General features: G+C 43.9%; 1 protein-coding gene across 1 annotated transcript; it reads right to left on the bottom strand.

Moving 5' to 3' along the window:
• Positions 1–762: 762 nt before the first annotated feature.
• Positions 763–8007, bottom strand: LOC115119047 (gastrula zinc finger protein XlCGF7.1-like). The gene is made up of 2 exons (XM_065002258.1): positions 7447–8007; positions 763–1824 (listed from the first exon to the last, which is right to left on the bottom strand). The coding sequence occupies exons 1-2, from the start codon at positions 7772–7774 to the stop codon at positions 1220–1222; spliced, it is 933 nt and encodes a 310-aa protein (XP_064858330.1). The 5' UTR covers positions 7775–8007; the 3' UTR covers positions 763–1219.
• Between the last annotated feature and the right edge of the window lie 6529 nt (positions 8008–14536).

Raw genomic sequence — 14536 nt, 5'->3', positions numbered from 1 at the left:
ACCTGTTGTATTCAGCATTTCACTGTAAGGTCTACTACACCTGTTGTATTCAGCATTTCACTGTGAGGTCTACTATACCTGTTGTATTCAGCATTTCACTGTAAGGTCTACTACACCTGTTGTATTCGGCATTTCACTGTAAGGTCTACTACACCTGTTGTATTCAGCATTTCACTGTAAGGTCTACTACACCTGTTGTATTCAGCATTTCACTGTAAGGTCTACTACACCTGTTGTATTCAGCATTTCACTGTAAGGTCTACTACACCTGTTGTATTCAGCATTTCACTGTAAGGTCTACTATACCTGTTGTATTCAGCATTTCACTGTAAGGTCTACTACACCTGTTGTATTCAGCATTTCACTGTAAGGTCTACTACACCTGTTGTATTCAGCATTTCACTGTAAGGTCTACTACACCTGTTGTATTCGGCATTTCACTGTAAGGTCTACTACACCTGTTGTATTCAGCATTTCACTGTAAGGTCTACTACACCTGTTGTATTCAGCATTTCACTGTGAGGTCTACTATACCTGTTGTATTCAGCATTTCACTGTAAGGTCTACTACACCTGTTGTATTCAGCATTTCACTGTAAGGTCTACTACACCTGTTGTATTCGGCATTTCACTGTAAGGTCTACTACACCTGTTGTATTCAGCATTTCACTGTAAGGTCTACTACACCTGTTGTATTCAGCATTTCACTGTAAGGTCTACTACACCTGTTGTATTCAGCATTTCACTGTAAGGTCTACTACACCTGTTGTATTCAGCATTTCACTGTAAGGTCTACTATACCTGTTGTATTCAGCATTTCACTGTAAGGTCTACTACACCTGTTGTATTCAGCATTTCACTGTAAGGTCTACTACACCTGTTGTATTCGGCACACGTGACAAATAAACTTTGATTTGTTCTGGATCCTACAAGACAAGGCTCCTGTTTCTAGGAGCTGTTCTGGAAGGCTACTTACTTATATAATCATTTACATTTTGCAAATAATATAATAAACAACATCATAGGGTTGACATTTTGCATCCAATCAATCGAAGCTAATAATTCGTTTTTTTTAAACATATTTTAAAATATTTGATTTTATTTTAGACATGATCAGGTCTCCAGATGAAAAAAAACTCAAACAAAAGTAAAGCTCTTTAAAAAAAAAAAATCATATAAACAATAGGATTTCATTTGAACAAAAACAAAAACCTAAATTCTCAGTCAAAACTTAAGTCAGAACACAGCCTCTCTATTCTCTCATGTGATTTCAGGTCCTCTGACTGGGAAAATGTCTTTCCACACTGAGAGCAGTGGTATGTCTTCTCCTCCTGTGTATGTATCCTCTGATGTGATTTCAGGTTCCCCAACTGAGTAAAACTCTTTCCACAGTGGGAACAGTGGTAGGGCTTTTCTCCTGTGTGTATTCTCTCATGCTTTGTCAGGCCTTCTAACCACCTAAAACTCTTTCCACAGTGGGAACAGTGGTAGGGCTTTTCTCCTGTGTGTATTCTCTCGTGTGACTTCAGGCTCCCTAACCAGGTAAAAGTCAATCCACAATGGGAGCAGTGGTAAGGCTTCTCTCCAGAGTGTATTCTCTTGTGTATTTTCAGGCTCCCTAACTGACTAAAACTGTTTCCACACTGGGAGCATTGGAAAGGCTTTTCTCCGGTGTGTGTCCTCTCATGCTCTTTTAGGTTTCGTAACTTAGTAAAACTCTTTCCGCAGTGCGAGCAGTGATGTCGTTTGGCTGGTTTGGGCGTCTCTGGGTTTGGTTCCCCTGAAGGACTCTTCCCGCTGTCAGAGTGAGAGTCTGGTTTCTCTCCTGCCAAAGACAAACAGATTATTTTAGTTAAACAGAGGCCTGAATGAAACCTCCACATGATAAAACGGTCTTCCTATGAGGTTTAATCTAGACTACAACCTGAGGTCAGTTTTCACAACATTACATCATTAAAAGTAAACTTGGTGAGATTTTAAAAACAAAATGATGTAGAGCTCCAAATCCAATCTTGTTCTCATGGGTGTCGTGTTTTGGTCAAAATATGTTCTTTAAATGGTTCATAAAATGTACATTTTCGACTTCCAAATCGAACCACAAAGACGTTTGGAGGTACGCACATCAGAGAATGTTGGACTTGAATGGGAATATCTGTGGTTTTAAATTATACTGTCAATCCTCCATAAGAAACCTGTTGAAATCATAAAAATAAACAGAATAGAGAGGATCATTTAAGTTGACATTCAACGGTTGGATGGACCGGCGGCCATCTTGTATTACCTAAGTACTTTTCCTTGACATCCAGTTGGATGGACCGGCGGCCATCTTTGTGGTAGTAATTAGAAGTTAAAATGTAAATTTCATTACAATTTCAATGATGTACTGCAGTGGTCTGAAGCAGAGGTGCAAAGTACTTAAGTAAAAATGCTTTAAAGTACTACCTAAGTACTTTTCCTTGACATCCAAAAGTTCTCGTTTCATTTTGAATGCTTAGCAGGACAGAAAAATGGTCCAATTCACATACTTATCAAGAGAACATCCCTGGTCATCCTTACTGCATCTGATCTGACAAATACATTGTTTGTAAATGACGTCTGAGTGTTGGAGTGCGCCCCTGGCTATCTGTAAAATAATAAAACAAGAAATGCTAAATATAAGGAATGTGAAATGATTTATACTTTTACTTTTTATACTTAAAAGTATATTTTAGGAATTTCATTTACATTTGATACTTAAGTATATTTAAAACCAAATACTTTTAGACTTTTACTCAAGTAGTCTTTCACTCTGTGACTTTTACTTGAGTCATTTTCTATGAAGGAATCTTTACTTTTACTCCAGTTTGACAGTTGGGTACTTTTTCCACCACTGGTCTGAAAGGTCCATTCTATGAATTCTATGGTCTGAAAGGTCCATTCTATGAATTCTATGATCTGAAAGGTCCATTCTATGAATTCTATGGTCTGAAAGGTCCATTCTATGAATTCTATGTTCTGAAAGGTCTATTCTATGAATTCTATGGTCTGAAAGGTCTATTCTATGAATTCTATGTGTATAATTGAAATGACTCCCTGTATTCAACCAATGGCAGAAACCTCAGATGATGTAAAGTAGGGTCTAAACTACAACATGGACCTCAGATGATGTCAAGTAGGGTCTAAACTACAACATGGACCTCAGATGATGTCAAGTAGGGTCTAAACTACAACATGGACCTCAGATGATGTCAAGTAGGGACTAAACTACAACATGGACCTCAGATGATGTAAAGTAGGGTCTAAACTACAACATGGACCTCAGATGATGTCAAGTAGGGTCTAAACTACAACATGGACCTCAGATGATGTCAAGTAGGGTCTAAACTACAACATGGACCTCAGATGATGTAAAGTAGGGTCTAAACTACAACATGGACCTCAGATGATGTCAAGTAGGGTCTAAACTACAACATGGACCTCAGATGATGTCAAGTAGGGTCTAAACTACAACATGGACCTCAGATGATGTCAAGTAGGGTCTAAACTACAACATGGACCTCAGATGATGTAAAGTAGGGTCTAAACTACAACATGGACCTCAGATGATGTCAAGTAGGGTCTAAACTACAACATGGACCTCAGATGATGTCAAGTAGGGTCTAAACTACAACATGGACCTTAGATGATGTAAAGTAGGGTCTAAACTACAACATGGACCTCAGATGATGTAAAGTAGAGGGTCTAAACTACAACATGGACCTCAGATGATGTAAAGTAGAGGGTCTACACTACAACATGGACCTCAGATGATGTCAAGTAGGGTCTAAACTACAACATGGACCTCAGATGATGTCAAGTAGGGTCTAAACTACAACATGGACCTCAGATGATGTAAAGTAGGGTCTAAACTACAACATGGACCTCAGATGATGTCAAGTAGGGTCTAAACTACAACATGGACCTCAGATGATGTCAAGTAGGGTCTAAACTACAACATGGACCTCAGATGATGTCAAGTAGGGTCTAAACTACAACATGGACCTCAGATGATGTAAAGTAGGGTCTAAACTACAACATGGACCTCAGATGATGTCAAGTAGGGTCTAAACTACAACATGGACCTCAGATGATGTCAAGTAGGGTCTAAACTACAACATGGACCTCAGATGATGTAAAGTAGGGTCTAAACTACAACATGGACCTCAGATGATGTCAAGTAGGGTCTAAACTACAACATGGACCTCAGATGATGTCAAGTAGGGTCTAAACTACAACATGGACCTCAGATGATGTCAAGTAGGGTCTAAACTACAACATGGACCTCAGATGATGTCAAGTAGGGTCTAAACTACAACATGGACCTCAGATGATGTAAAGTAGAGGGCCTACACTACAACATGGACCTCAGATGATGTCAAGTAGGGTCTAAACTACAAAATGGACCTTAGATGATGTAAAGTAGGGTCTAAACTACAACATGGACCTCAGATGATGTAAAGTAGAGGGTCTAAACTACAACATGGACCTCAGATGATGTCAAGTAGGGTCTAAACTACAACATGGACCTCAGATGATGTCAAGTAGGGTCTAAACTACAACATGGACCTCAGATGATGTCAAGTAGGGTCTAAACTACAACATGGACCTCAGATGATGTCAAGTAGGGTCTAAACTACAACATGGACCTCAGATGATGTCAAGTAGGGTCTAAACTACAACATGGACCTCAGATGATGTAAAGTAGGGTCTAAACTACAACATGGACCTCAGATGATGTCAAGTAGAGTCTGAACTACAACATGGATTTTGCACGTTTTAGATAATTGACGGTAAAAAGGTTAAAAAAATGTAATAAAAAATAAATAAAAATTGGGAGGGGGGGGTTATAAAACAGTTGAACAAACCTTTTGTAAGCTTTTTTAAATGATATCACACTCAACCGTTTGTCTATTCCAGTGATTCAAACATGGGATGTCTCATGGTGTGGTGGGGAATACAAAACGGGTTACCTTTGAACATTTTTTATTATTTATTTAACTAGACAAGTCAGTTAAGAACAAATTCTTATTTTTAATGAAGGCCTAGGAACAGTGGGTTAACTGCCTTGTTCAGGGGCTGAACGACAGAGTTTCACCTTGTCAGCTCGGGGATTCGATCTTGCAATCTTTTAGTTACTAGTCCAACGCTCTAACCACTAGGCTACCTGCTCCCCCTACACTCTAACCACTAGGCTACCTGCCGCCCCTACACTCTAACCACTAGGCTACCTGCTCCCCCTACACTCTAATCACTAGGCTACCTGCTCCCCCTACATTCTAACCACTAGGCCACCTGCTCCCCCTACACTCTAACCACTAGGCTACCTGCTCCCCCTACACTCTAACCACTAGGCTACCTGCTCCCCCTACACTCTAACCACTAGGCTACCTGCCGCCCCTACACTCTAACCACTAGGCTACCTGCTCCCCCTACATTCTAACCACTAGGCCACCTGCTCCCCCTACATTCTAACCACTAGGCCACCTGCCGCCCTCCACTCTAACCACTAGGCTACCTGCCGCCCTACACCTAACCACTAGGCTACCTGCCGCCCCTACACTCTAACCACTAGGCTACCTGCCGCCCCTACACTCTAACCACTAGGCTACCTGCCGCCCTACACTCTAACCACTAGGCTACCTGCCGCCCTACACTCTAACCACTAGGCTACCTGCCGCCCTACACTCTAACCACTAGGCTACCTGCCGCCCCACATCTCCTGAATGTTTTGCCATTCAGGTCCAAAAAGTCACTTTCTGACCACTTCTTACATGGACAAACATCTATGGACACTCTATGGATACTCTATGGACACTATGGATACTCAAAAGGGATGCTGTCAAAAACGTGATTGAATTGAAATGGATTTATCCTCTATATCTACAACAGGGCTACGCCACATCCTCTATATCTACAACAGGGCTACGCTACATCCTCTATATCTACAACAGGGCTACGCTACATCCTCTATATCTACAACAGGGCTACGCTTCATCCTCTATATCTACAAACAGGGCTACGCCACATCCTCTATATCTACAACAGGGCCACGCTACATCCTCTATATCTACAACAGGGCTACGCCACATCCTCTATATCTACAACAGGGCTACGCTACATCCTCTATATCTACAACAGGGCTACGCTACATCCTCTATATCTACAACAGGGCCACGCTACATCCTCTATATCTACAACAGGGCTACGCCACATCCTCTATATCTACAAACAGGGCTACGCTACATCCTCTATATCTACAACAGGGCCACGCACATCCTCTATATCTACAACAGAGGCCACGCTACATCCTCTATATCTACAACAGGGCTACGCTACATCCTCTATATCTACAACAGGGCTACGCCACATCCTCTATATCTACAACAGGGCTACGCTACATCCTCTATACCTACAACAGGGTTACGCTACATCCTCTATACCTACAACAGGGCTACGCTACATCCTCTATATCTACAACAGGGCTACGCTACATCCTCTATATCTACAACAGGGCCACGCTACATCCTCTATATCTACAACATAGGCTACGCTACATCCAGAACATATTAAACTGAGACCTCAATAAAAGACACCAAAAAATAAAAGTTGTCTATTTCTATTTATAAAACGGGTCATATCATTCAAAAGTACCTTGAGTCCATGTGTTTAAAGAGTAGGCTTATTTCGTTACAAATGATATATGTCTAAAAATGAGCTGGATCAGAAAGGCTACTTTTGAGATATTAACATGTAAAAATACATCTCATCATCTAGACTCTCTATATTAGAGCACAATATAAGAAGCAAGAATGACACCAAGATGTTGTCTGGGTCAGAGGTCATGGGGTCTTTCAGTATAATGACTAGATGATGTCTGTCATGTTGGGGTCAGAGGTCATTGGGTCTGACAGTATAATGACTAGATGATGTCTGTCATGTTGGGGTCAGAGGTCATTGGGTCTGACAGTATAATGACTAGATGATGTCTGTATCCTGGAGGGGTCAGAGGTCATGGGGTCTTTCAGTATAATGACTAGATGTTGTCTGTATCATGGAGGGGTCAGAGGTCATTGGGTCTGACAGTATAATGACTAGATGTTGTCTGTATCCTGGAGGGGTCAGAGGTCATGGGGTCTTTCAGTATAATGACTAGATGATGTCTGTATCCTGGAGGGGTCAGAGGTCATTGGGTCTGACAGTATAATGACTAGATGTTGTCTGTATCATGGAGGGGTCAGAGGTCATGGAGTCTGACAGGGGGCATGTACAGGTCTAAAAAAAGTCCTATAATGGCCCTTTTATCATGGTTTTATGGAACATGGATTGTGTTACAAATGTAAAAAGCATATCGAACATACTTCCTCCAACGAGGTTTCAATAAGAGAATAGTAACAATATTTTGTGCTGCCGTTTTTAAGACAGTACTTACGGGTCTTAATCAGATCTCCTGTCTCCTCCTCTTTCAATGTGACAGTCATCTCATCCTCCTCCTCTTTCACTCCAAAAACTGCATCCTCCGCTCTCTCTTCCTCCTCTTCTTTTACTGTAACATCCTCCTCCTCTTTCACTCTGAACGTGTCTTCCTCTTCTTTCACTGAAACGTCTTTCTCTTCTTCTTTCATGGTAACAGACTCACCATTTACTTGTTTTTGTATTGTAACATCTTTCTCTTCCTCCTCCTCTTTCACCAGAGCTTCTTTCTCCGAACAGCAGACCTCCACTTCTTTGTCAGGAGGAGAGTAGCTTAGTGAACTCATGGTCGGAGATGTTAGTTAGCTAGCTAGCTAGCGTTCGTTAGCCTATTGATAAGCTCATTTATCAAGCCAGCTACCTAACAACGTATACATGAAATTAAATGGGGAAACTAGCTAGCAACAAGACACACGTATTTTTAAAACACAGGTGCAACTAAACAACGACTATTTTGTCTAGAAAGCTACCGAGGTGTCTGACCAGCTGTTGTTGTTGAAGAAACGTCCCGTCCACTAGATTATACGTCACAACTGGCAGCGTCGCCTGAAAGACGCTCATCGCCATCTGCTGACTGGAGTTGGTAAACGCAGTTGAGATCGATGTTTATTTTATTTCCAGACAAAAAAGCTCCTATTTTTAATTTCTTTCATCACATAATAATAAAATAATGGGCGGCAAGTAGCCTAACGATTAGAGCGGTTTGAATACCAGAGTGGAACAGGAAAACATCTGAAAGATTTGTTGATGTGTCCTTAAGCAAGGAACTAATTTGCTCCAGGGATGCTGTACTACTGTGGCTGACCGTGTAAAACAACACATTTCACTGCACCTATATGGTGTTTTTTGTTGTTGTATATTACTAGCAGAAGGGAGCTGCACACAAGTTACACTAATCTCATTGCAAATGGTGAGGGGGACCCTAGAATAATAATGGTGAGGGGGACCCCAGAATTATCATGGTGAGGGGAACCCCAGAATAATAATGGTGAGGGGGACCCCAGAATAATCATGGTGAGGGGGACCCCAGAATAATAATGGTGAGGGGGACCCCAGAATAATAATGGTGAGGGGGGACCCCAGAATTATCATGGTGAGGGGGGACCCCAGAATAATAATGGTGAGGGGGACCCCAGAATAATAATGGTGAGGGGGGACCCCAGAATAATAATGGTGAGGGGGACCCCAGAATAATAATGGTGAGGGGGGACTCCAGAATAATAATGGTGAGGGGGGACTCCAGAATAATAATAATGGTGAGGGGGACCCCAGAATAATAATGGTGAGGGGGGACCCCAGAATAATAATGGTGAGGGGGCCCCAGAATAATAATGGTGAGGGGGACTCAGAATAATAATGGTGAGGGGGACTCCAGAATAATAATGGTGAGGGGGACTCCAGAATAATAATGGTGAGGGGGACCCCAGAATAATAATGGTGAGGGGGACCCCAGAATAATAATGGTGAGGGGGACCCCAGAATAATAATGGTGAGGGGGGACTCCAGAATAATAATGGTGAGGGGGGACCCCAGAATAATAATGGTGAGGGGGACCCCAGAATAATAATGGTGAGGGGGACCCCAAATAATAATGGTGAGGGGGACCCAAGAATAATAATGGTGAGGGGGACCCCAGAATAATAATGGTGAGGGGACCCCAGAATAATAATGGTGAGGGGACCCCAGAATAATAATGGTGAGGGGGACCCCAGAATAATAATGGTGAGGGGACCCCAGAATAATAATGGTGAGGGGGACCCCAGAATAATAATGGTGAGGGGACCCCAGAATAATAATGGCGAGGGGGACCCCAGAATAATAATGGTGAGGGGGACTCCAGAATAATAATGGTGAGGGGGACCCCAGAATAATAATGGTGAGGGGGACCCCAGAATAATAATGGTGAGGGGACCCCAGAATAATAATGGTGAGGGGGACCCCAGAATAATAATGGTGAGGGGGACTCCAGAATAATAATGGTGAGGGGGACTCCAGAATAATAATGGTGAGGGGGACCCCAGAATAATAATGGTGAGGTGGACCCCAGAATAATAATGGTGAGGGGGACTCCAGAATAATAATGGTGAGGGGGACTCCAGAATAATAATGGTGAGGGGGACCCCAGAATAATAATGGTGAGGGGGACCCCAGAATAATAATGGTGAGGGGACCCCAGAATAATAATGGTGAGGGGGACTCCAGAATAATAATGGTGAGGGGGGACTCCAGAATAATAATGGTGAGGGGGGACTCCAGAATAATAATGGTGAGGGGGGACTCCAGAATAATAATGGTGAGGGGGGACTCCAGAATAATAATGGTGAGGGGGGACTCCAGAATAATAATGGTGAGGGGGACCCCAGAATAATAATGGTGAGGGGACTCCAGAATAATAATGGTGAGGGGGACTCCAGAATAATAATGGTGAGGGGGACTCAGAATAATAATGGTGAGGGGGACTCCAGAATAATAATGGTGAGGGGGACTCCAGAATAATAATGGTGAGGGGGACTCCAGAATAATAATGGTGAGGGGGGACTCCAGAATAATAATGGTGAGGGGGACCCCAGAATAATAATTTCTGAAATTAGTTCAACCACCAGAAAAACTCCTGTTTTACCCACTCCATTGAATAAAGTACAATATTTCATGCATTTTTCAAATCCCCAAATCCGAAATAAAGAGCATTTACTTCAGTGTCCAATCTACCCCCTGATTCAGGCCTGTCTCTCTGTTTCACACCGAGCCTCCCAGCTGCAGTTTCACTGTACAATCTACCCCCAGACTCAGACCTGCCTCTCTGCTTCACACTGAGCCTCCCAGCTGCAGTTTCACTGTACAATCTACCCCTTGATTCAGGCCTGTCTCTCTGCTTCACACTGAGCCTCCCAGCTGCAGTTTCACCACATTCTCATTGACAACCCCAACATCTGTCTCTGAAATGGTCCATAATATGAGGTCAACTACCTGCCTGTTGGAACCTATTTCCACAGAACTCATACAATCCAGCCTCACTCTTATCAGTCCAACTATAACCACAACTGGAGTTGTGCATAAACGATGTAACCATTGAACAAGTTGAAGAAGCTGAGTAGCCTGTAGTCTGTAGCCTGTAGCCTGTAGTCTGTAGCCTGTAGCCTGTAGCCTGTAGTCTGTAGCCTGTAGTCTGTAGCCTGTACTCTGTAGCCTGTAGTCTGTAGCCTGTAGTCTGTAGCCTGTAGTCTGTAGCCTGTAGTCTGTAGGCTGTAGTCTGTAGCCTGTAGCCTGTAGCTTGTAGGCTGTAGCTTGTAGGCTGTAGCCTGTAGCTTGTAGCCTGTAGCCTGTAGTCTGTAGCCTGTAGGCTGTAGGCTGTAGCTTGTAGCCTGTAGTCTGTAGCCTGTAGCCTGTAGCCTGTAGGCTGTAGTCTGTAGCCTGTAGCCTGTCGTCTGTAGCCTGTAGCCTGTAGGCTGTAGCCTGTAGCTTGTAGCCTGTAGGCTGTAGCCTGTAGCCTGTAGTCTGTAGCCTGTAGCTTGTAGCCTGTAGTCTGCAGGCACCTTTCATGAATAGTGATTCTAGAGGATGCCATCAGCTCCTGGAGGACTTCCCTGCAGCCATGGGAGGTTGTTCGCTGTACAAGGTCTGAAAACAAGTGATGCTGTGGCCAACGTGGAGCAACAAGTAGAACTGACTCTCTCTCGCTCTCTTCCTCAAGTGGATCAACGGAATTGGTGCAAACGCCTACAGCGGCCATCTGTGTGATAGGGCTTCGCCCCCCATCTGTGTGATAGGGCATCGACCCCCATCTGTGTGATAGAGCATCGACCTCCATCTGTGTGATAGGGCTTCTCCCCCCATCTGTGTGATAGGGCTTCTTCTCCCATCTGTGTGATAGGGCTTCTCCCCCCATCTGTGTGATAGAGCTTCTCCCCCCATCTGTGTGATAGGGCTTCTCCCCCCATCTGTGTGATAGAGCTTCTCCCCCCATCTGTGTGATAAAGCTTCTCCCCCCATCTGTGTGATAGAGCTTCTCCCCCATCTGTGTGATAGGGCTTCGCTCCCATCTGTGTGATAGAGCTTCTCCCCCATCTGTGTGATAGAGCTTCTCCCCATCTGTGTGATAAAGCTTCTCCCCCATCTGTGTGATAGAGCTTCTCCCCCATCTGTGTGATAGGGCTTCGCCTCCCATCTGTGTGATAGAGCTTCCCCATCTGTGTGATAGAGCTTCTCCCCCATCTGTGTGATAGAGCTTCTCCCCCATCTGTGTGATAGAGCTTCTCCCCCATCTGTGTGATAGAGCTTCTCCCCCCATCTGTGTGATAGAGCTTCGCCCCCCATCTGTGTGATAGGGCTTGAACATCTGCACTATCGTGGGCTGTATCCTCCAGTCTGAAGGAAGACGGCCTCCTCCGGAGAGAACATCTGCTGCCTGATTCCTTACCCCACCGCAGGTGTATTGCACTTTGTGACATCGGTTGATGTAAAAGGGCTTCATAAATACATTTCATTGATTGATAGTCTGTAATCTGTAGTTATAAGCTTTGAATAGGGTCCATGCGATATGCAACTTTTCAGGGAAGTCAGGAACCAATACACACAGTCAGTTAGGAAAGCAAAGGCTAGCTTTTTCATCCTGCAGCACTAAATAACACAAGTTCTGGGACACTGTAAAGTCCATGAACATTAATAGTACCTCCTCCCAGCTGCCCACTGCACTGAGGCTAGGAAACACTGTCACCACTGATAAATCCACGATTATCGAGAATTTCAAGAAGCATCTCTCTACGGCTGGCCATACTTTCCAACTGGCTACCCCTACCCCGTCCAAAAGCTCTGCACCCCCCGCAGCAACTGGCCCGACTCTTTTCTCTGTATATATCAATGATGTCGCTCTCTTGCTGCGGGTGATTCTTTGATCCACCTCTACGTAGACGACGCCATTCTGTATACATCTGGCCCTTCTTTGGACACTGTATTAACTAACCTCCAGACGAGCTTCAACTCAACACTCTTTCCGTGGCCTCCAACTGCTCTTAAATGCTAGTAAAATCAAATGCTCTTCAACCGATTGTTGCCCGCATCTGCCCACCCGACTAGCATCACTACTCTTGGCGGTTCTGAATATGTGGACAACTACACATACCTCTGGCTTAGACTGTAAGCTCTCCTTCCAGACTCACATTAAGCATCTCCGATCCAAAGGTACATCTAGAATCGACTTCCTATTTCACAACAAAGTATCCTTTCACTCATGCTGCCAAACATACCCTCGTAAAACGGACTATCCTACCGATCCTTGACTTCGGCGATGTCATTTACAAAATAGCCTCAAACACTCTACTCAGCAAATTGGATGTAGTCTATCACAGTGCCATCCATATTGTCACCAAAGCCCCATATACTACCCACCACTGCGACCTGTACGCTCTGGTTGGCTACATATTCGTTGCCAAACCCACTGGCTCCAGGTCATCTATAAGTCTTTGCTAGGTAAAGCCCTGCCATATCTCAGCTAACTGGGGCGGCAGGGTAGCCTAGTGGTTAGAGCGTTGGACTAGTAACCAAAAGGTTGCAAGTTCAAATCCCCGAGCTGACAGAATCTATCATTCTGCCCCTGAACAGGCAGCCCACTGTTCCTAGGCCATCATTGAAATTAAGAATTTGTTCTTAATTGACTTGCCTAGTTAAATAAACGTAAATTAACAATTGTGTCAAGAGCTTCAACAATGATAGCTTTTTCACACAACAGTTTCCTGTGTGTATCAAGAATTGTCCACCACCCAATGGACATTCAGCCAACTTGACACAACTGTGGGAAACATTGGAGTCAACATGGACGAATTGAGGCTGTCCTGAAGTAGTGCCTTCGAAAAAGTATTCAGACCCCTTGACTTTTTACACATTTTGCCTTATTCTAAAATTGGATTACATTTTTAAAAATCCTGATCAATCTACACACAATACCCCACAATGACATCACAATACCCAATAATGACAAAATGAAAAACAGGTTGCTAGAAATGTTTCCACATTTTATTTCCATCAGAATTTAGACCTTTCGATATGAGACTTGAAATTGAGCTCAGGTGCATCCTGTTTCCATTGATCATCCTTGAGATGTTTCTACAACTTGATTGGAGTCCACCTGTGGTAAATTCAATTGATTGGACATGATTTGGAAAGGCTGTCTATATACGGTCCCAGAGTTGACAGTGTATGTCAAAGCAAAAACCAAGCCCAGAGGTCGAAGAAATTGTCCGTAGAGCTCTGAGACAGGATTGTGTCGAGGCATAGATCTTGGGAAGGGTGCCAAAAAATGTCTGCAGTATTGAAGGTCCCCAAGAACACAGTGGAGGAAGTTTGGAACCACCAAGACTCTTCCCAGAGCTGGTCACCCGGCCAAACTGAGCAATCGGGGGAGAAGAACCTTAGTCAGAGAGGACCTGGTGGTCACTCTGACAGAGCTCCAGAGCTCCTCTGTGGAAAAGGGAAAACACTCATTCCTCTGAGTAACCCTGCTGTCTGAAACACTCATCCAGCCGTTCCTCTGAGTAACCCTGCTGTCTGAAACACTCATCCAGCCGTTCCTCTGAGTAACCCTGCTGTCTGAAACACTCATCCAGCCGTTCCTCTGAGTAACCCTGCTGTCTGAAACACTCATCCAGCCGTTCCTCTGAGTAACCCTGCTGTCTGAAACACTCATCCAGCCGTTCCTCTGAGTAACCCTGCTGTCTGAAACACTCATCCAGCCGTTCCTCTGAGTAACCCTGCTGTCTGAAACACTCATCCAGCCGTTCCTCTGAGTAACCCTGCTGTCTGAAACACTCATCCAGCCGCTCCTCTGAGTAACCCTGCTGTCTGAAACACTCATCCAGCCGTTCCTCTGAGTAACCCTGCTGTCTGAAACACTCATCCTCTGGGTATCTCAGACAGCTAGGGTGGAAGCTGACAATCACATTTTCTCGAACAACCACACATACCGATTGGCATAATTAACTACAATGACCATAATCCTTTGCGCCTACTTGTCTTGACTGTGTTTATTTTACACCTGCTATGTGTAAAAGAAGAAT

The sequence above is a fragment of the Oncorhynchus nerka genome, linkage group LG15 (genome assembly GCF_034236695.1).
Source record: "Oncorhynchus nerka isolate Pitt River linkage group LG15, Oner_Uvic_2.0, whole genome shotgun sequence".
NCBI lineage: Eukaryota > Metazoa > Chordata > Actinopteri > Salmoniformes > Salmonidae > Oncorhynchus > Oncorhynchus nerka.
The sequence above is the reverse complement of the archived record's forward strand: the minus strand, read 5'-3'. Positions and strand labels throughout refer to the sequence as shown.

Bases quoted from the DNA above. Each gene is read 5' to 3' on its own strand.
- LOC115119047 (XM_065002258.1), bottom strand. From the start codon at position 7,774: ATGAGTTCACTAAGCTACTCTCCTCCTGACAAAGAAGTGGAGGTCTGC. The intron at 1,825-7,446 runs GTAAGTACTGTC...TGTCTTTGGCAG, and splicing joins AGGAGATCTGATTAAGACCC to GAGAGAAACCAGACTCTCAC.